This window comes from Hydra vulgaris, chromosome 12 (genome assembly GCF_038396675.1).
Source record: "Hydra vulgaris chromosome 12, alternate assembly HydraT2T_AEP".
In the NCBI taxonomy this organism is placed as follows: Eukaryota; Metazoa; Cnidaria; class Hydrozoa; order Anthoathecata; family Hydridae; genus Hydra; species Hydra vulgaris.
In genome coordinates, this window is record NC_088931.1 from 25,425,001 (window position 1) to 25,449,475 (window position 24,475).

A 24,475-nucleotide genomic window follows, 5' to 3' on the forward strand; every position below is an offset into this window, starting at 1 on the left:
TGCCAAAAAAATCATCTTTTCAGATGAAGCTCATTTTGATCTTGGCGGGTATGTAAACAAGCAAAATTGTTGCATTTGGGGCACAGAAAACCCGCACGCATACATTGAAAAGCCGATGCACCCAAAACGAGTCACTGTTTGGTGCGGATTTTGGTCCAGAGGCATAATTGGGCCATTTTTCTTCGAAAATGAGCAAGGAGTGGTCGTTACAGTCAATGGCGATCGTTATCGGGCCATGTTGACCGAATTTTTGTTCACAAAAATTGAAAAGGAGGATATTGGCAACATTTGGTTTCAACAGGACGGCGCTACATGCCACACAGCCAAAGCTACACTTGATGTTTTGCGCCCTGTTTTTGAAGATCGCATTATCAGCCGCAAGCTGATGTCGTTTGGCCACCTCGGAGCTGCGATTTGACACCGTTGGACTATTATTTGTGGGGTGCCCTCAAAGATAAGTGTTACGCCGACAAGCCAGAGACAATTGACGCTTTAAAGGACAATATTCGTGAAGCCATTGGTGAAATACAGCTGCACACAATCGATAATGTGCTTAAAAATTGGACCGATCGTGTAGGCTACTGCATGGCCAGCCGAGGCAGCCATTTGAATGAAATTATTTTCCATTATTAACCGGAAGGATTGTACTTTCAAATAAAAAAAGACATTTGAGAAAATATTCAGTAGTTTTTTTTTATAGCATTTTCAAAAAAAAAAGAAGTTATTTGGCGGACCCGTTATATATATATATGTATGTATGCACAATTAAATTCATGTAGTTTAAATCCTCGAGGGCTTTTAAAATATGTTTGAATTACAATACTCGATTGATAATCTGCAATGAAGTAATTCCTAATACTACAGTTAATTTTTTTTATTTTATTGACATACAAAATTTTACATTCTATATTTAGTTGCATACTCCAGTATTAGTACCATTAAGCAATATAATTTTTAGAGGACCCAAATCGTAGTTCTACACACTCAAAAATTGACAGAACCCAGTATTGCAAAGAATTTAAAGAGTCAGCAAGTCAGGTGTGCATCAAACAATCATCAAGTACAAAAAATTTGGAATCATGAACTGGAAGTGGAATGGAAGAGCACCACCAAGCACGACAATATCTTGATCAAAAGAACTATTGCCAGGTCTCCAACTAACTCCATGAAGAAAATCAGGGCTGAACAGCTGCAGAGAGTATGCAAAGTGAGTCATATGACAGTTACTCTTTGCTTATTGAAATAATTTGGTTTGAAAACTGGCAAAAAAACTGAAGCTTACACCTGTCATAAAAGCCAAGCGCCTGGCATTCGCATTAAACATTGCTACTGGATGACTGCACAGTGGGGCAGAGTATTTTCAGATGAGTCTACACTTCAACAGTTGGTAGTAAGCAAGTGTCACATCAGAATACTACCTTGCAAGTGATTTGATAATAAATATACAATACCAGTGATGAAACACCCACAAGTCAGATGATTTGGTGGGCAATGTCCAAGAACAGGCTTGGTGGTCTTTACTATTTAATATCAGGAACCACTATGTCAGATAAAGTCAAACATCACTCCATACTTAAGTTGCAATCAAGTTTCCGATCCAGAACAAAGTTAAAGTGCTCAAATGGCTAGTAAATAGCCCTGACCTCAATACAAATGAAAATCTATGGGCGGAATTGAAAAATAAAGTGCCCCAGAGTTTCTTGGAGTTATACATTTGGGTTAGAGAAATTTCGAAGGAGTATTGTTAAAGTCTAATAAACATTATCCCCAGGCATATGGAGGCAGAGATCAGGAACAAGAAAGGCTATACAAAATATTGAATTTTAGACAATTGACTGATCATGAATAGTAAAATTGAAACATAATTGCTGCTTTAGATATAGGCTTTTGACAATGGTTTATTATGGCTGATTATAGTTTCTGAGACCCGATTTTTTGGCATAAATTAATAAATTTTATCTAAACACAAAAATAACTGGTTTTATTTCTTAAGATTGCATGTTATAACTGAATTTTATATGATTAAAATACAATACAAACACTTAGTTATATTTTATATATTAGTATTTATTGTAGTGTAAAATACAACTTAATTAGTTCATATTTTCAAAAAAATCACTTAAGTTTCAAATATATTTCATTGTTTAATTTAATTAAATCTAAATGTTTAAAAGAAATTTTCAGAAGTGTCATGATCATCAACATGGTCATCACTGTTACTGTATTTGCTTTTACTATGTTGTTGTTACAAGGTATTTAATGTCACTTCTGTTTATAAATTTATTACCTCATGAGCAAGAGGAAACTTAGGATGATGCTGAATTTGTAAGTTAGTATGATGCTGATCTGTGTAAATTAATACTGGAAATAATAATATTATAATATATGTTTAGATACAACTTGTTTTACAGTGTCAAAAAAATATTTCTCATATTTTTCTAAATTAATTTGATACTTGTAGGATGAAGATATTAGAACAGTTTTAAATTTTTTTATCAAGCTTTCGTTAACATAAGTTAACATAAGTTAACAAAGGCTTGATAAAAAAATTTAAAACTGTTCTAATATTTTCATCTTACAAGTATTAAATGAATTTTTTTCAACAAATTTTGCAACATTATTAAACGCTCGGCATGCATTATTGCCATTGTTGGTGCTATCAATACCTCAAGCTTTTGGTTTATCAACATGATGGTGTTATCAACATGAAGTTTTTAATAAAGTTTTTGTATTTCTTTTTTTTTTTTACTCAACAAAGTTTTTTTGTTAAAAGTACCAAAAATTTGCTATTTACACCAATTTTTTATGTAAGATGTGTATGATGCATTCGAAAAATCGTATTTAACCATTGAGTATAAGGTTTGAGCTTGAATGTTTCTGTGTTTTTGAATACCTGTACTTTAACAAAATCATTGAGACTAGCTCAACATATTGGATAATTTGTTTGATTTTGTTCCAGTTAATGTGTTTTAAATTTTACCATCAGTTAACATCATAAATAAAGTTAATTTGAATTTTCTTATTACTAGGCAAAATTGTTTAAGTCTATAACTTATCTATTTGCCCATAAATATCATGTTGTTTTTTTTTAATATGCTCATTGGATTCCTTTATGTATTCAACCTTAAATAAATTAGAATACCACACAGATTGAGGAATGCAATAATTTCATAAGATCTTATTATCTTCCAAGTTAAAACAGTTATAACAGTTATTACAATAAAATTTGAATCAAAACAACACCCAGCAGTACTAATTTTTTTTTTGTAGTCTGAATGACTATAACTACCATCAAAACCATAACTAAATATCTTTGCACTAATTTCATTAGTATTAAGTGATTCCTTGTGGTAAAAAATCACTTATTTTTGTAATTGTGCAAAACATCTGATTGTATTTTTTAATAAATTTTTAAATGGTACTTGCACAACAATATCAGAGATTGAGAAACCATTTAGTCTCCTAGGCAATTTTTTACAATACATCTATGTATTTATTGCAATTCATCTATTTGTTGCAACTCAACTATCTATTTGTTACAACTCATCTATTTGTTGCAACTCATCTATGTATTTGTTGCAACTCAACTATCTCTTTGTTACAACTCATCTATTTGTTGCAACTCATCTATCTATTTATTACAACTCATCTACCTATTTATTGCAACTCATCTCTATCCATTTGTTGCAACTCATCTAGGTACTTGTTGCAACTTGTCTATCTATTTGTTGCAACCCATCTAGGTATTTGTTGCAACTCATTTAGGTATTTGTTGTTATTGATTTTACACTGACAATTTTATTATTTGATTCAATTGGTATTAATGTTGTTGGATTGTAGCAAAATAAATTAAAATAATAAAAAAGCTATAAAATAATTTAAAAAAATATTCTTGTCAATAAAACATTTTTGTGGTTTAAGCAATTAAATTTAATAAATTCGCTTATGTTACTTTTACAGAGCAGTCTACTTTGCAGTATATGTTAAATCTTCCAAATACATTCAACAGAAAGGAATAGTACACCAAGATAATCCATTAACTCATATGCTGGCTGGTGCTTCTGCTGGTATGTAATAATGTTTTGCTTTTTCGCATTTATGTTATCACTGTAACTTTATGCATAATGTGAAAGTACATACATTGATTATTTTTAAGGAGCACTAGCAAAAAAATATATAAATTCTTACTTAAGGGTTTGGTTAAACCAAGGATTATATTATTAATAAAGTTATATTCTTCTTTATCCTCTACTCTTCTGTCATTTGCAACCTAAATTTAACAAAACTTTTACTTTTTTTATTACCAAACAATTAGTATTATTTTTATACAATTATTGATTATTTTTTATCGGATGTTTCCAGAATTCCTGATACTTTTTTAAAATTTTATTTTTTATGTATTTATTTTTATTTTATTATTTACGAATATATAAATAATTTTTCAGAAATAAAAATTTAAAAAATATTTTCGAAACTTTGTTATCAAATAATAAATCTACATTCATCTACTTACATACTACATTCATCTATCATCATCCATCTAAACTAAATACAGGTTTCATGTTTTTTGTTGTCATAAAAAACCTCAATGGCTTTATTAAAAATATATTTAATATTTGATGTCAACAACACAAATATTTTATTAAAAATAAAAGTTTAATTGTTAATTTCCTCCACAAATATTTCATCAAAAAAAAATTTTATATTTAGGATTATTTATCAGTCGATGTATGTACTGAAGCCCCTGGCAGCAGGCTATTTTAGTGTCAGAGTGCTTATCTGAACAACAATATATATATATATATATATATATATATATATATATATATATATATATATATATATATATATATATATATATATATATATATACAGAGCCGTACCAAGGGCGGGGCCGGCCGGGCCGCAGCCTGAGGCGCCAAAATTGGGAGGGCGCAAACTTTAATAAATTAAAAAAACAATAATCAGTTTATGAAACTAATTTTCACGGCGTCGCTGCTGTTGAACAGAAAATTAATTAAAATTCCGCCTCTTGACACAAACTCTTAAATATTAAAACTCATATACTGAACAAAAGAGCGCCCTATAACACTAATATACCTTTGATAACTTTTGAGCATTATAATTCTATTATGAGTCGAACCCAAAAGTTATCTGGTGCTGAATTTAAGAAGAAAAGAAAACAGCGCCAAGAAAGTGACGAGAAACTGCAAAACTGTTTCAAAAAGTGGTTGGTAACAAACTCAGTGGAGAAACAAATTATTTCAGAGGATATTTGTATTGAAATTAATGACAATTCAACAGATCCTATAATTGACTTTAATTGAGTTCAGATCATCATTTGGAATTAATTGAAGAGGAGATTTTCATCAGCCAAAGTCAAGAAGAATTTTGCACAACTAATTCAGAACCAACCAGGGAAGATGAAAATGCCTAGCTTTCAGGCCCAGCTGAAATGGACGAGGATGAACTTCATTCAGAAATCTCAGAAATTCCAGTGGCCTCGGAAGAAAATTTTCAACATAGGGATCCAGCAACATGGCCTAAAATAACGGACAAAACAAGCTTTTTGATTGAGCATAGGTCAGAGCAAGACAGAAGAGAATTTTTCCCAAACACGCTGTGTGATTTTGACAACAGAATGCGACACTTCAGCTCAAAATGGTATGAAAAAGTTTATCCCAATGGTAAAAAATCTGTTCGCACTTGGCTGCAGTACAGCAATAAAAAAGATTCTTTATTTTGTTTTTGCTGTTTGTTATTTTTAACAACAAAAACCAACAATTTCATAGAAATTTCTAAAGGGTTTTGTGACTGGAAAAAACTAAACCCAAGATTTCCTGAGCATGAAAACAACAATGAACACCAAAGATGCTATTCTGATCGGAAAACTCTTGAAAAAAACCTCAAGGAAGGAAAGACCCTGAATTCTGATCTGTAGAGAGTTATTAGTGGAGAGATGAAAAAACGGAGAGATATCTTAAAAATGATTGTTGATGCAATTTTTTTCTGTGCCAAGAACAATCTTGCCCTTCGGGGAACAACAGAAGACATTGGTCAACAAAACAGTGGCATTTTTCTGAGCTTAATTGAGTTGATTAGCCATTATTATCCTTTAGTGGCTGAACACATTGCGTCCGTTAAAGCAAAAAAAACCACAACATCCTACTTTTCTACTTGAATTCAAAATGAGCTGATTGAGTTACTTGGGCAGAAAGTCAGGAAAGAAATTTTGTCAAACATCAAAGAAGCTAAATACTACTCTGTTCTGTTTGACTGCACTCCAGATACCTCCCACAAAGAGCAGATGACTCAGATCATCAGGTATGTCCGCATCAGTGATGAAACCTGCACAATTAAGGAAAGCTTTGTGGACTTCATTGAATCTCACCAAAAAACCGGAAAAGGTCTTGCAACAGAAATAAGTGAAAAATTGGAGAAGGATGGTCTAAGCATTTCCGATTGCCGGGGACTAGGCTATGATAATGGAGCCAATATGTCTGGAAAATACAATGGCGTCAAAGCTCACATCCATTCTCTTAATGAGTCAGCAAGATTTGTTCCATGCGCAGCTCACACTTTAAATCATGTTGGTGATCATGCTGCTGAGGTTTCCCCACTCATGATTACGTTTTTTGGAAAGGTTCAAGCCATCTTTAACTTTTTTAAAAGCTTCACGTTAATATGGGAAAAACTGATGAAAACGTTGACCATCTCATTAAAGGGAAATAGTGACACAAGATGGTCTACCAAAAAAGAAGCAATTACACCATTGCACAGACAAATCAAAGATGTTCTTCAAGTTTTGGAATCCATTATCCACAATCCCATGACAAATGCTGTCACAGTTAGCAGTGCAAAAGAACTTCTCATTCATATTGATTTCAGTTTTTTGTGTTTGTTGGATTTCTGGTGTCAAATTCTTTCTCTAATTGACCGGAAAAACAAACTGCTTCAGTCAAAAAACATTTCAATTGACATTGCCGTAAAAAAAATGAAATGGTTGAAGGCTTTCATTCAGAATTTTTGAGATGTTGGGGTGGACAATATTATTAAAGATGCCACAGAAAAAGCTAACCAGAGCGGAATTGATGGTGGCTTTCCAATTAAGAGGAAGCGCAAAGTGAAGAGAATAGCACTTTATGAAGCTGAAGATGACTCTCACCTTCTCAAAGCAGAAACAGAATTCGGATCTCAGTGCAACCTTGTGTTTGACAGCATTATTACACAAATAGAGTGGCGGTTTGAGGCTGATGTCTGCTGTATCCTCTGATTTTGGCTACCTCAGTGGGCATTCACTCTCTAAAAGTTCAGTGGATGAACTCAAGAAAAAAGCTGCAAATTTATCTCAAATTGACAAGGCAGATTTAGATTCTTCAGATTTCCAGTCAGAAATGGCTAGCTTTAAATATTAAGCTGCCGCAATGATGGACAACTTTGAAAAATCTAGCCCGATCGACATTTTGCAGCTCATTTATAAATATTCTTCGACCGATGCTTATCCCAACAAAACAATTGCTATTCGCATCTTCCTCACCATACCAGTCACAGTTGCTACGTGTGAGAGAAGTTTCAGTAAACTTAAGCTCATAAAACACTATATGAGGTCAACAATTGGCCAAGAATGTTTGTCTAGTTTGGCTATGATTTCAATTGAAAATGAAGTGGCAAACAACATTGATTTTGATGATGTCATTAGTGAATTTGCCTCAAGAAAAGCCGGAAAAGTGGCATTGAACTAAAGTTTGTGCAACCTTAATGACAAATTTTACTTATAACTTGATGTGATAAACTTTGTGATCAATAAATCATTTTTTTCGTTTAATTTTCTTTTTTTTTTTTATGGTGGGGGGGGGGGCGGGATTGGGAGGGCAAGAGGGGGCGCAATTTTCTTTTCTTGCCCGAAGCGCAAAATTGGCTCGGTACGGCCCTGTATATATATATATATATATATATATATATATATATATATATATATATATATATATATATATATATATATATATATATATATATATATATGCACTAGAAGTAGGTTATAGTAAACCAGTTTGCTGGGTTATAGCAGCCGTTGCACTTTTTAGTACTTGTCATAAAGGTTCTTGAAGCAGTTAACTGATGAGGTGTTGACAACTTTAATTGGTAACTGATTCCAGATAGGCACAATTCTATTTGAAAAGAAAATTTTTCTCTTTGAGTACAGTTCTTAGTTACTTGCTTAGAAATACAATGAGGGTAACCCCTTACTCCACTTGCTGGTCCTCCTTAATTGATTGAGCTTGCAATTTTGTTTGGGTAATATTGTTTGATAATGTTGAAATTATTTATTATTTTAAAATATTGAATTGCATCACCTCTATTACACCTTTCTTCTAATGTTGTTAAACCAATTTTTGTAAGTCTCTCTTGGTATGTCATGCTCTTTAGTTCAGGAAACCAGCTTCGTAGCTTGTCTTTAGATCTTTTCAATTAGTTTGATGTCTAATTCGTGGTAAGGATTCCAAACTGAGGACACATACTCTAGATAAGGGCGGACAAAGGAACAATAGAGTATTAAAATTGTTTCTATATTCCATGTTTTAAATAAATTTAAATAAAGACCGCCTTAGAGACCCAAGCACCAAGTTTACTCTGGCTGAAACAAGTTTTGAGTGATCTTTCAAATTCAGGTTATTTGTAATTTGTACACCAAGATCTTGTTCAGAAACAGTTTTTTCTAGCGAATAAAGAGTCCCATTGTTGTTAAATATTGTGTAATCATATACAGGAACTTTTGGTGTTGCTGGTAATTTCCTGATTACCATCGATTTGCATTTTGCATAATTCAGCTTCATTTTCCATTTTTTTGACCAATCAGCAATTTTGTTCAAATCTTTTTGTAGCGTCATTCGATCGTTCAAACTTTTAATATTTCCTATTAGTTTACAGTTGTCTGCAAAGAGTTTGACATAGTGTGTCATCGCATCAGGTAGGTCATTGATAAATATAATGAAAAGCAGCGACCCCAATACAGATCCTTGAGGGATGCCACTTTTTACTTTTTTCACTTTAAAAACATTCTGAATGTTTTAAAAACATTCTTGAAACCTTACCTTTTTTAGTGTTTCTTAAAACCTTACCTTTTTTAGTGTTTCTTAAAACCTTACCTTTTTTAGTGTTCTCCTTACCTTTTTTAGTATTTATCATTGGGCGGGATGTCATCGTGGTACCTAATATATTTATAAAAATCTCATTTACTTTTTTTTCTATTAATAAAAATGCAAAAGCAATTGCTCAGCAAAGTTGCAGCTTTGAGCCAATGAAGTAATGTTTCAGCTGTTATTAGCGTCATACTTCAAAAATTGCGGCATCAAGTTCAATAATAAAATCTAAAATTATAAAATGTATCTTTTCTTTTGTATTTGAAAACAAAAGTTACTAACAACAACCAAAATTATAGACTTTAGTTGGCATTCTTTTTTTGTAATATAAAAATTAATTTTTTTTGTTGAATGAAATATAGGATGCATTCGTTTTATTTAACATTAAATGTTTTGAGTTAAAAAAACTAATTATTGCTAATTGCAAAGATGGATAAATGCAAGAACAAAAGAAAATTAAGCAGCGATAGTTCTAAAAGTAATTCAGATGACACCGCTGAAATAAATAAAGAAATCACAGATTCGTCGATTATTGAACCTTGCATATCCTATCCTCAATGCGATGACACATTTTTTCCAGGTTACTAGTCTGATATACAATAGAAAGAAAAATTAATGACATTTGCCTGGTTGACAGTTTTAATAAATGGTCTTGGCTGTTCTATTTGTTAGTCTGCAAAATAGTTTAGGTGCCAAAAAACTCAGGTTTTAAAATTGGCTAGCTAGTGGACGCTTGGTAATGTCAAAGAATATGGTGAAACAAAAGAAAAAAATAGCAATCAATGAGGAAACAGCTTTCATGTTGTAAACTATCAGCTGCACATGAAAAACTTGTAAAATTCTTTCTCAGTCTTAAAATCAAGCCATAGAGATGTCTTGTTTGAAAATAAAGATCAATCAGCACAAACCTACACACCACATATTTCGCACTGTGTATCACATTACAAAAATGAAGTCTCTTTTTCTTGTGATGGTGCTTCTAATATGCTTGGCAAAAAGACAGGTGTGGCTCATTTACTTTTGAATCAGTTTCTTAATTTAATTTTATAGCATTGTAGTAATCATTGTTAAGAGTTAACAGTAAATGGTGTTGTGCAAAATATTTTACCAATTTGTCACATAAAAAAGTTTTTTGATAAGTTGCGTTCTGTTTACAGTGCACCTCTTAAAAACAAAAAGGAACTGGAAATTGTCGCGATGACTTAAAGTGTAAAATTGAATTCCGTTGGACAAATTCTAGGTACCAGATGGGTGTCCCCTAGCGCACGAACTGTAATGGCTGTAATGTAACTATGCAGCATTGTTTCAACACTTTAACAAATCTTCATTGAATCTAAAAAGTGATGGAGGAGATAGAGCCCAATACACAGGCTTTAGAAAGAAATTGTGTGACATCACTTTTGTACTAAACACTAATGCTAGATGGTTTAATAGAACTGAAACATCTTTCTAAAAAGTTACTAGATAGACAAACATTTTTACCCAAGGCACATTGGTTTATTACTTTAAAATACCATGTATTTCAATCAATGAGAAATAATTCCAGTGAATATTATTCACAAACACAGCTTGCAACAGAAAAATTTCAATTTAAAGGCGTCAAATTGCAGATGGGTAAAGTTTCAAAAGTTAATCAAAAAGAATTTTTCAGTAAACTAAGTGAAAATCTTGGTTCTAGAATGTTTACAACTAGAGCTGTACATAAATTGTCACAAGACAAAGAGAATGATCCAAACAAAGAAAAATATGATAGTTTGATGCTTTAGAGACAGTGGCATTAGCAAAAACTTTCAATATTTCTGAAGTACAGCAGTCCAATAAGTATTTTGCCATTGTTGTCTCTAATAAAATGCTTATTGATCTTCGGCCCCTGAGCAATGCTATAAATACCTTGATTGTTTCTACAGCTGAATGCAACCATTTTCTATGATGAATATAATCTTGTCTTCTTTGCGAAACTCTTTGCATATAAAAACCTAATTTCAGGAATTGTGAACCCCCAACATTAAAGCCTGTCAATGAAAGCTAAACATTTTGAAAGATTCTTTGACAAAAAAAATTTGTTTAACTTTAAATATTAGTACACACAAAATTTACATTGATTGTATTAAAATACTTACCATTGGTTTTTTATTTTTTATGGAGTCTTGGTTTTAAATTTGACTCTTTATTTAATGGTGCCCCCACCCCTCCACCAACCCCTGGTTATTATTTTTACTATAGGTGTTTATAATCCCTTATTTGAGAAAATAATAGACTATAAATATTTGCATGACTCGTTAATACAGGCAAGATAGTAAGGAGAAAACATTAAAAAACATCCCGCTATCTTTTTTTTCTCACTTTGAGCATTGTATATATATATATACATATATATATATATATATATATATATATATATATATATATATATATATATATATATATATATATATATATATATGCATGCTATTGGTAAAATGTAACCAATACAAGCTCTGTAGGGTACACTTTTCTAGGCAAAAGCTAGGAGAAGCCAATTCCAACTTAAAACACCTCCTGCTTTGGCGCTCTTGGTTGACTAAAGGCTAGAGATGGTGTCTCGATAAAAATACTCATCTTGAGCAGATGTTAAATGCATCCGACCACTGTCTTGTAGAAAGCCTCCTAGGCAAATAAGGAGTAAACAAATTCTATCTGTTGACCAGCTTCGCACCCCTTCTTCACCTATTAGGCTGGTACAGATGTGTTTATGATAAATTGTTTCTAGTTTAAGATGTCAAAAGCTGGATCTTCTTGTCTCAATGCATGGGTTTTGCTTGTGCCTCTGTTTTTATAACTAGGCAACTCATAATATTATCTCCTAATAAGGGTACAGCTCTAAAACTCAGTTTTATGGTTCTGAGGTCGGCTGGTAGTCAGGTTTCCTGAACTCTGTGGTATCTCTTGGAGATAGTGATTCCATCAACAGCTTTAAAGTATCAGAATACTAACAGTGCCATGTTGTGCATGGATGGTGTTTCTGTTCGTACTTTTGGTGTGCATTGTCGAGGTTACATTTGGAGCCCTTTGTTACTGCTTAGGGTTTATTAATAGTAATGAGGCAATTGCTTGGGCTATTAGATAGTGTACTGACTACTATCTGTGCTTTGAGTCAAGTTCTTTAACAAATTAAAAAATGACCAAAGTACCAAAAACTCAAAAACCCATCATCATCACCAAGTTCTCGAAAATTATCATTCACTAATATTCGTGGTCTTCAAAGTAACTTTTCTTCTGTTGAGTTTTATCTCTTTCAAAGTTCATCAGACCTACTTGCTTTTTTAGAGACTAATTTGAATTCGGTTGTCTCATCTTGAGATCTTAAGTATTGTTGGTTATCTTCCTTTAATTTGTAAAGACTTTAATTGTCACATGCTTGGCCTGGGCATTTACATTTGTAAGAATTCTCCCATTTGTCGGGAAACAAGGTTTGAATCCACAGACTATTCTTTTATGTGCTTTCATTTACCACCACTTCATTCAATTTCCTTTCTCTATGTTCTATATCGCTCTCCTTCATCTCAAGACTGCACTCTTTTCAATGTAATTTCTGATCAAATTGACCAAGCTCTTTCTCTTTATCTTTCAGCCAATATTTTTGTTGTTGGTGACTTTAATGCTCATCACACTGAATGGCTTGGCTCTGCATGTGTTAAGGCAGTGACTCGGAATGTCAGTGACTCTGCATGTGTTAAGGCCCACAACTTTTGCCATTCTCAATCTCTAACTTAAATAGTCAATTTTCCGACTCGCTTTCCAGACAATCCGAATCATTTACCTACTCTACTCGACTTATGTCTTGTTTCTGATCCTAGTCAGTGCTTCACATTAGTTTCTTCACATTCACCCTTAGGTGCTTTTGATCACTGTTTCATCTTTCTAAAACTATCATCATCAGAATCCCCTTATTATTGTACCTCCTACAATGACCTTAAAACTGACTGGGACTCTTTGTGATTTTTCCTACTGATAGCCCTTGAGTAGTTTATTACTATTGATAATAATATGAAATATCAGTGTATTAAATTGCTAAAGTGGTCAGTATTTCAATTCAAGTTTTCTTAAAATCTGTCTTCTTCCTGCTGACAAATGTGCTTCTTACATAACTTCTTGGATTAAATACATCTTGTATTTTATCTCAAAAATTAAGCTCTCATGACTTCTGGAGCATTTTTAACTGTTTCTATAATAAGGACAAATCTGTTGTTCCACTTCCCTTGTATGGTTCAGATTTTGTCACCTCACCTAAAGACAAAGCTGAATTGTTTGCTAAGAACTTTTCATCAATATCATCTCTTGATTCCACTAGTTGTGTTCTACCTGATATAGCCTACAAACAGGTTGATCCATTGCTTGACATTTTTATCACTCCAGCTTCTGTATTTAAAGTGATTTCCTGCTTAGACTTTTCTACATCTTGTGGTCTGGACAACGTACCTATTATAGTCTTGCAGAAGTGTTCTCCGGAGCATACTTTCAAAACTATTTAACAAGTGCTAATCAGAGAATTGTCTTCCAGCCTGCTGGAAATCGGCATCTGCTATCCCTATTTTCATATTAGATAGGTGTGAAGATTTTAAGACTATTGCTCTCAACATTTTCAAAGCTTTTGATAAAGTTTGAAATGCTGGTCTTCTCTTGTCTTGATAAGAAGCAAACACCCTCTGATTACTTGGAGAGGGCATTTGAGCTTGAAGAGCTCACTTTTGCTACAGCATGGGGCTCACAGTGGCTGTTGAACTTTAACTCAGATAAAACTCAATTTTTTTCATCTAATCGTTATTACAATAATCTAGATCTTCCTATATTTATGAACGATAATGTACTCAATAAGTCATCTATTCTTTGTCTTCTAGGGTTAACTCTTACTTCCGATCTTTTGTGGAAACCATATATCAAATCAATTGCAAAATTAGTATTTACTAAGGTTGCATCTCTTTATCATGCTCACCACTTTCTCACTCCGGGATCTATTCTTTATCTCTATAAATCTCAAATCCATTCTTGTGTGGAATATTGTTGCCATAGCTGGGGCGGATCTTCCAATGATGCCCTTTCTCTTTTAGACAAGGTGCAAAAACACATTGTAAACATAGTTGGACCTGCTTTTTCAGCCAACCTCCAACCATTATCACATTGTCCTAATATTGCTTCTCTTTCTCTTTTCTATAAATACTATAATGGGCACTGCTCTAAAGAGCTTGCATCTCTTGGGTCATCTACTATAGTACATTATCGTGTTACTCATCATTCAATTAAGATTCATCCTTTTACTGTGACTGTTCCTAAGTGCTCTGAAATTCCTATTTGTCCAGATTTTTTCTTGAACATCAGTTCATTGGAATTTGCCCCCTTCATCTTGTTTTCCTGATTCATATAATTTACAATATTTTCAGTCGTCTGTCAGTCGTTATCTTGCTCCATAAATCTTTTCTCTTCCAACTCTAATAATGGTTGCAGCCTAATTGGAAGTGAAGATGTTGAAAGAAAAAAAAAATTTAAAAATTTTTTTAACTTTAATCTATTACCTTTTAACTATTTAAAATGCAAAACCTCTCATTTTCAGAAAGTACATAAGTTTTTTTTTTTTTGATTTTTCAAACAAGACAAAACAGTTTCCTGCAATAAACAAGCCTCTGAAAATTCTTTAATTATCTTCTAAGTTTAAAAGTAGTGAATAAAGCTGAAAACGCTTTGTTAGGATTGTCTTTAAATTTAAGTTTGCAACCATGTGTGAATATACATGTTCTTTTTATTGGCTGTTTCATGATGTTGATCAAATATAAAATTCTGAATTTGTTGTTTAAAACAGTTGATGTATTATTGTTTATCCGTTGATGTATTATTGTTTATCAGTTGATGTATTACTGTTGCATGTTAACCACTTAGTCGTTAATGACATATATATTAGGGTGTCCTAGAAAACAACTTTTTTTTAAAATTGTCTTCTCCACCGTCTAAATGTGTTCTATAAAATAAAATAATACTGGAATTAAAAAGTTTTCAAAAAAAATTTTTTTAGAGGTAGCTTAAACATCACACAGGCTCTTAATATTATCAAAAAAAAATTTCAAAAGTGAAATATTATCAAAATTTAAAAAATAAATTTTTTTGTCAAATAATGTCATTTTCTAGGCAGTGAATCTAAAATAATAATTTTATAATATACAATTATTATTTTAGATTAATTATATAAAAATTTTTATATAATAACACTCCTATTGAAACCCAATATGATACTTTTGAATAACTTTTTTGATAATTATAGGGGCCCATCTGATGTCGTGAGGGACCACTTAAGTTATTCAAAAAAAATTTTAATTTCAGCATTATTTTATTATATAGAACAAAGTTTGTTAAAAATAGTATAAAAAGGCTCTTAGTCATTTAGTAAACATGGTTTTAGTTTGTTTCAATGCACACATCACATGACTTGTTTTAATGCACACATCACATGACTTGTTTTAATGCACACATCACATGGCTTGTTTCAATGCACACATCACATGACTTGTTTCTCATAAAGTTCTCAAAGTTGAGGACAAATTTTATTTCAATTTATGTAGGAATTCTTTGACTTGACCTTCTGTTCACATATAAATGTTGACAGCCACCTGTTAACAACTGCCAAACTCTTTTTTGAATATCTTTTGTGCAAAGTTTTTGGTACAGTAATAAAACAATTGCAGCTTGTACTTTGAAAAATAATTGAATGCTTTACATTCACTACAGGATTTAAATGCTCTTCCATTTTCTAAGCTAATTTATTGCTAGACATGGCAATGATTACCATGTCTCAAACAGCCTTAGGCTTAAAATGAAAACTTTCAAACAGTTACTTTTCTAAGGGGCTGTTTATATGAATCGGACTGGTTGGGTAAACAGGTTCACTAAAAAAAAAATAACATAAAAAAAAATGTATAAATTTTAATTTAAATTTTAATTATGCATTTTTATTTTCTATTCAATTGGTTGTTTTAGAAACAATTGGGAATGTCTTTGATTGGATAAAAGAATTCGTGTGATTTATTTTATCCAATCAGCTACATTCGTGAGCAGAGCTGGCTCACTTGTTTTTGTTTATAAGGAAAAAATATTCGGACAGGTAAAGCTTTTTAACCATGGTCAAGCCAACTTGCTTGGAAAAAGGAAACTCTTATGTAAAGCTCCTAATATAATTTTAGGTTAGGAGGGTACACACATAAATATATTTTATAGTTTATAAAAATTGCTTTAGGTTTTGTTACACATACTTTAACTGCTCCAATATGGTTTGTGAAAACGCGACTTCAACTAAGCAGTCAGTAAGGCTTTAAATAAATCACCAATTTGTTTTTTTTTTTAATAGTTGTACAAACCTTATATATATATATATATATATATATATATATATATATATATATATATATATATATATATATATATATGTATATATATATATATATATATATATATATATATATATATATATATATATATATATATATATATATATATATATGCAGTGGCGACAACATAAATAGCACACTTTCATGTGACCAGTTGGTTTTACTTTTTGATGCCAACTTTTTTGTATTTATAGCAGTTGCTGTTATTTTTTATAGCATCAACAATGTTAACCTTTTTGAACAGAAATACTCATTTGACATTTATTGCTGTCAAAATTACTTGTTTTGAGCATTTAAGCGGTCGTGTTTACCTTTTAGCGGTCATTTTAAATAGCACACATTTACTTTTTGTTTAAAAAAACTTAAATTTTTTTATTATATCAAAAGATAATCATTCTATTCAGTATTTAAAGGATATTCTTGTAACTCGTTTAGCAAAAAAAAAAAAAAAATCCATAATCTATCAACTATGGGACGAGGTAAACATGGAACAGATGTCTTTCGAGGACAAGACATTTACAGATCTTTTCGAGGACAAGATCATTTACAGACATTTCGAGATCTAGGATTGAACAATTCTGAAATAGCTCGAAGACTGGGTTGTTCTCGTAAGACAGTTATCAATGCTATTAATTTATTTAACGATACTGGTTCATTAAGCAACAAAAAAGGCAAGTCTTGCGAACGAAAGACAACCCCCAGAGAAGACGCTGCCATTGTCTGTATTGCTAAGCTGAATCTTTTTGTTGGCCCACCAAGAAAAAGAACAAATTGCTCAAAATTTAAATCTCGATTTGTCTGTCAGCATTGTTAAAAGTCGCTTATGAGAAAATAAGCTATTTGGAAGGGTTGCCCGAAAAAACCATTGGTCTCAAAACGTAATATCGTCAGCCGTTTGAAGTTTGCAAAACAGCACGTACACAAGGATTTAAGTTTTTGGCAAAATGTGCGTTGGACTGACGAGTCTAAGTTTAATCGCTTTGGATCTGATGGAAAACAATATGTTCGTTGTCCCCAAAACCAAGAACTCAGCCCTCGGTATACTCTTAAGACCGTAAAACATGGTGGTGGCGATGTGTTAGTTTGGGGCAGTTTTTCATGGTGTGGTGTGGTCCCGTTGCATAGAATTCATGGGACAATTGATCAAGACATGTACAAAGAAATACTAGAAAATGTCATGTTGCCATATGCCAAGGAAAATCTCCCTTTGGTTTGGAAGTTCCAACAAGACAACGACCCAAAGCACACCGCCAAAAGTGTTAAAATGTGGTTTAGCGCTAAGAAGATTGATGTATTTGAGTGGCCCGCACAATCACCAGACCTTAATCCGATAGAAAATTTGTGAGAGGAAGTTGACAGAAACATAAACCAGTCAACTGCAACAAATTTAAACCGACTTTGGGTCGAAATAAAGGCTGTTTGGGATGCCATTACACCTGAACGATGCCAAAAATTGATCTTGTCAATGGGCTGTTGTTGTCAAGCAGTTATTGACTCAAAAGGATACCCACTAAATATTAATTTACCTCTAATAAAGTTTTCTAGACTATTTATACAAAGAACCTCCATGATTTTGGTAGCAAAAGGACAAAATGATAATTTTGTACAGGGTGTGCTATTTAAATTGCCCCCTCATTCTGTACTTCTAAATCATTTATATGATTGTACTTTTTTTTTAACTAAGTTACTTTCTTTTCTTACTCAGTAATGTTATCTTCTAAAACTAATATTTTATAAGGCTGAAAAAGTTTAGATCTCAAAAACTCAGATCTCTGAAAAATATATCATTACATATGGAACATAATTCTGTGCTATTTATTTTGTCGCCACTGTATATATATGTGTATATATATATATATATATATATATATATATATATATATATATATATATATATATATATATATATATATATATATATATATATATACATATATATATATATACACACACTCACACACTACTGTCCATAATTATTCGAATGGTCGTATTTTTGAAATAAGATATCATAGTTTTACTTACTATTGCAAGAGAAACTTTAAGCCAAGTCTACCTGAATTATATGTTATCTTCCTTTTTATTAAGTTTACAAAAAAATTAATTTAAGTCCGATTAGATTAACTTATAATTTACTTGCCTTTTAATCACTCTTAACAACAATAACCACCATAAATATTCTTGGCATTCTACTTAACAGCCCCACACCTTAACACTACATCCACCATGTTTTACAGTCAATAATAAACACTATTTTATTATAAGTTCAAAGATTTTTTTTTTCCAAACAATCGATCTTTTCTTGAAACCAAAGATTTAAGACTTTGACACGTCGGTCCATGTTTACAGTCATAGATGGTTCATTTTTATGTAGTTTTGCCCACTTTATAATTTTTATTATTCTTATGATTTTTATCAAAGCATTTTAACCAAAATACTTTTAAGTTATCTAATAGTGCGAAAATAAACATAAAAATTAGTTAAATAAAAAATAGCATTTTTTAAAAAAAGTTAATGTCATTCGAATAATTATGAACGATAGTGTGTGTATATATATATATATATATATATATATATATATATATATATATATATATATATATATATATATATATATATATATATATATATATATATATATATATATATTTATATATGTATATAAACATATAAATAAATTATGTTAGTGTATTTTACAAATAGAGTGCTCAATATTCTTAAAAAACAGTGCAATAATAAAGAAGTAAAACTAATTTATTTTTTCTTCTACAAATTGTTTTACCATCGGTAGGTTCATCAGGAAGCTTCCTGATGAACCTACTGATAGTGAAACAATTTGTAGAAGAAAAAAATTAGAATAGTGTTTTTATATATATATATAATATATTTTATATATATATAATTTATATATGTATATATATATATGTTAATGTGTATATATATATATATATATATATATATATATATATATATATATATATATATATATATATATGTACAGTACCGTGCAAAAGTAACCGGACAAGAGCATAACTTGAGATAACTTTTGAATGAAAAGTCCAATTTCTTTTAAGTTTTCCCTGAAATGTCAAAAAATTGATAACAAATCTAAAAACAAATGAATTTTTACTAAATCTATGCAATCTAATCTTAAAAGTTTATTTAATTAAATATTGCGCGTGCAAAAGTATCTGGACAGAAAAAAAAATTTAATTTAAAATACTTTATTTTGAAGTAAATTGCTTTAGTACTTTGTCGGAAAGTCGATTACATACTTTAATTTTTAATTACTGCATTAATTGCTGCTTGACAGTGGCAAGGAATTGAGTCCACCAGCTTCACAATCGCAATAATTTTGATTTTTCCCCATTCTTGTTTCAGAATATTCAATAAATCAAATTTACTTGCTGATTTTCAACCTGAAATTCGTCAATCTATGTGTTCCCATAGATGTTCAATAGAATTAAGGACAGGGCTTTGCTATGTCAATTCCATTAATTGAATTTTTTTGTTTTTGAAAAAGTCTTTTATAAGGGTTGAAGTGTCTTTTGAGTCATTATCCTGCTGAAATATCCATCCTCGAGCCCTGAAAAATGTTCCACGTAAAATGATAAATTTACGTGGAAAAGTCTTGGTAAATGCTGAAATTAAAGAACTTTACAATGTAAAATGTAGTGTTGACACAATCAAACGTCTTTTGAGGTCTACAAATCTGTTTGGAAGGCGTCCTACAAAGAAACTTTTTATTTATATAAAGAATCGAAAAGCACGCTTAAGATTTGTTAATAAACATTTGAATTGGGTAAAAAAACAGTGATTGAAAGTACTTTTTAGTGATAAGTTTAAGTTTATGTTATTTGGATCTGATAATATTAGATATATCAGTCGACCAAAAGGCCATAAAAACGATCCTAAATACCAGCTACCAACAGTAAAGCACAGAGGTCGAAACGTTATGAAATGGGCTAACTTGAATAGAGATTGTATCGGTCCTATCCATTTGATTGATGGCAAAATGGATAAAAATATGTACAAATATATAGTTAAGAATGTTGTGCTACCACAGGCTAATGACAAAATGCTTCGAGGAAGGATATTTCAGCAGGATAATGACTCAAAAGACACTTCAACCCTTATAAAAGACTTTTTCAAAAACAAAAAAATTCAATTAATGGAATTGACATAGCAAAGCCCTGACCTTAATTCTATTGAACATCTATGGGAACACATAGATTGACGAATTTCAGGTTGAAAATCAGCAAGTAAATTTGATTTATTGAATATTCTGAAACAAGAATGGGGAAAAATCAAAATTATTGTGATTATGAAACTGGTGGACTCATTTCCTTGCCACTGTCAAGCAGTAATTAATGCTTTAAAAAAATGCTTTAAAATAAAGCATTTTCAATTTAAAAAATGTTTAAAAAAAAAACCTAGGTCAAGTTTTTTTTTTTTCCGAATTCTTTTGCACGCGCATATTTTAATTAAATGAACTTTTAAAATTAAACTGCTTAGATTTAGTAAAAATTCATTTGTTTTTAGATTTGTTATCAATTTTTTGACATTTTAGGGAAAATTTAAAAGAAATTGGACTTTTCATTCAAAAGTTATCTCAAGTTATGCTCTTGTTCGGTTACTTTTGCACGCTACTGTATAGATATTAAATTAGTACAATTATTTTTTTAAATTACTATATTTGCTTCCTTATTGTTATTATTGTTGCCACAAGACTATAATAACAATAAGAAATGAAAATTTTTTTTATTGTTAGTATTGTTTTAATTCTTTACTTTTGCCCCTCTATCAATCATATAACTCTTGGAATTTTTATTAGAACGTTTAGCATTTTTAGGTCTTTACTTTTTTGCTTTTTGCTTAATGTGTTCCATGAAGACCCTTATTACAGTGTACCGTGGAGGAACATTCAATGAGGAATTTACCGCAGTCTTTCTCGCCGATGTTGCTTTTATAGCCTAAGAAAGTATCGAACTTTTGTTTTTAAACGTCCAGACTTTTTAGTAGACTTTTTATTCTCTGAGTATTTCACTTGTTAATGGGTATTAACTTATTAATTTTTATGCTCTAAAATTCTTAACATTTTTTGAAACTCGATTTATTTATAAAGGTAGCTCAAATTTTACAATATTGTAATATTTCCCCCCCCCCCTCCCCCAAATAGATACTATGCATTCTTCCAATTTGTGCATAGTATCTATTTTGTTTCATATACATGTGCATAACTTCTACTTTGTTTTAGTAAATACGGAATGATGCGATGCATTGCGAAAGTTTACAAATCAGAAGGTATAAAAGGTTTTTATAGAGGATTGTCAGCATCATATTTTGGTGTTGTGGAAACAATTATTCATTTCGTTATATATGAGCGTTTAAAAAAGATACTTCGCGAATATCACAGGGATAATAGTTTCGATCATCTTGAAAAAAATCAGTTAACAGACTTTATGTTATCTGCAGGATGTTCAAAAACTTGTGCTGCTATTTTTGCTTACCCTCATGAAGTGGTAAGAACACGACTGCGACAAGAGACTCGTGATAAAGAACGAAAGTATCAAAAATTTTTTCAGACTTTAGTATTGGTTTACAAAGAAGAAGGTAGACCTGCGTTATATGGCGGCCTTGGAACAAAATTACTTTGTCAAATTCCAAACTGTGCAGTAATGTTTATGGTATACGAGTCGGTTGTTTTTTATTTATGTGAAAATGATCAAAACGATTGAATTGCCAAAATCTCAAATCACGTCATTTTATTTTTAAAAGCGTAAATATTAGGTTTCACAAATTTCAAGCGTTTGAAACCTAATGGGGCTTTATTTTCGTTTTGTACTTTGTCTCACAATAAACGGAGATTTATATATAGGTATATATTATATTTTATAGTCGTATGTATCTTAAAAGTCACACAAGGAAAGTGTTTTATTTCTGTGAAATAAATATACTTCAAAGTCGTTAAGTATATGAATTTTTTTTGTACGAATAGGTAAATACATGGTAATCTATACTGCAGGTCGTGCCACCGTGCAAATGATATATTTGGTTAGAGGGCCTATTTTATAAAGAGAGGAAACTATTTTATAAACAACGAAAACTAAAATAAAATTTATATTTACTCTAAACTTTTACTCTCAAAAAGGTTTATAATTTAATTTATAACTTTACAATTTAAAAATATTTCTTAACTTATAACTTTCTCTGTACATCCAAGTAATTAAAAAAAGTCAACAATATTAAGATCCAAGTCATGTCATAAAAAAAGTTTACATGTATATATATATATATATATATATATATATATATATATATATATATATATATATATATATATATATATATATATATATATATTGATATTTAAGGCTGTTTTGTATTGTAATAAAACAAAACTCATACTCGTAAAAGAGTGTTCAATATTAAAAAGATATTTCAAATAGAGCGATATACATATATATGTATGTATGTATATATATTAACGAAGAAAAAACAACTTTTTCTATGGTACTTTAAGTTTCATGCCTATACGGCAATCATCAGCCATTAAATATAAAATCAAAACAAACAAAAACCGCTGAAAATTACGAAATACTGTGTAGTGGGATAGTGTACAATGCTGTAACCTTTGCTGAAAAATACTTAATTATAAAACAATATGAAAAAAAGTTTTTATATTACGCCAGGAAATCGTTATTATTTAACAATGGTGAAGCCTGGATGAAAAAAGTGGAGGTTTATTTGATATTACCTTTGATGGCTCAGAAGTTTGTGAGTTAGTTGGAATATTTATTTTGTTTCAATTATCACAGTCTTACAATAAAGATCAATTCGGATTGTATAGAGATGATGGTCTAGCAGTGTTTAAGAACCGGTATGGCCAACAGATGGAAAAAATTAAAAAGCACTTTGTGAAAATTTTTAAAAATAATGGTCTTATATCCATCAGCTGTAATTTAAGAATTGTTAATTATTTGGACTCAACGTTAAATCTTAATGACAGTTCTTTCAAACCTTACTGCAAGTCTGGTAATTCCATCAGTTATATAATGCTGGCTCTAACCACCCTCTATTATACTAAAAAGCCTTCCTCAAACTATCGAACTAAGATAGTCAACCAATTCTTCTAACGAAAATATTTTTAAACAATCTATTTTTCTACTCAAGATGTATTATTTAAATCAGGTTTTATCTGCGAAATTGCTTACCATTCAAATAAAAAACCAATCCCATTCAAAAATCACAAGCAAAACATAATATGATACAACCCACCTTTCAGTAGAAATGTTGCAATAAAAATTTGTTGCAACATTTGTAGTGAAATTTGTACTTTACCAGTTGTTATTTCAACATATTAGACCTGCACTTTTCGCCATCGTGTCGTCAAATAAACCTGATTACAAAGAAAAAGTGTATTTTGACTTATGTGAAACTCCATTCAAATTTCGGTATGCTAATCACCTAAAATCTTTTAACATTAATAAATATAAAAATGATACCGAGTTGTCTAAAGAAATTAGGGACATAAAGACAAAATGTTTACACCCTTAATTTAGCGGAAAATTGTAAAACGTTGCAATCCTTATAACGTCTTTTCACAAAAAATCCGGAATGAAAAATTGTTCTTAATTGAATACAAAATTAATCGATTTTTGACAAAAATTTTAACTAAAATGAGTGACTGGACATTGTTAACTATTTTATCACCGAAAGTGGTCCTAAATCAGCGGCTTTTCGAACTTTAGTTTTGACTGAATCCATTAGGTTGAAAATGTAGTCTGGATCAAACTCTTTCAACTTTAATCGAATTCTATTCTTAAGGTGGTCAAGATTTTTCGCAGTAAATCCATTTCCATAAACTTTTGCTTTTAAATGTGCCCAAAAATTTTCAATTGGCCTTAATTGCGGTACATTTGGGGGGTT

At 30.9% G+C, this 24,475-nt stretch overlaps 1 protein-coding gene across 1 annotated transcript in view; it reads left to right on the forward strand.

Annotated features, from left to right (window-relative positions):
* The window catches only part of LOC101241040 (solute carrier family 25 member 36-A), a 55,382-nt gene extending 32,865 nt beyond the window's left edge, over nucleotides 1-22,517 (forward strand). Inside the window, exons 5-7 of the mRNA XM_065812683.1 lie at nucleotides 3,961-4,067; nucleotides 16,399-16,465; nucleotides 21,804-22,517. Coding sequence (XP_065668755.1) covers nucleotides 3,961-4,067; nucleotides 16,399-16,465; nucleotides 21,804-22,284 — 655 coding nt within the window. The 3' untranslated portion in view covers nucleotides 22,285-22,517. The remainder of the gene's footprint in view (nucleotides 1-3,960; nucleotides 4,068-16,398; nucleotides 16,466-21,803) is intronic.
* Nucleotides 22,518-24,475: the final 1,958 nt, after the last annotated feature.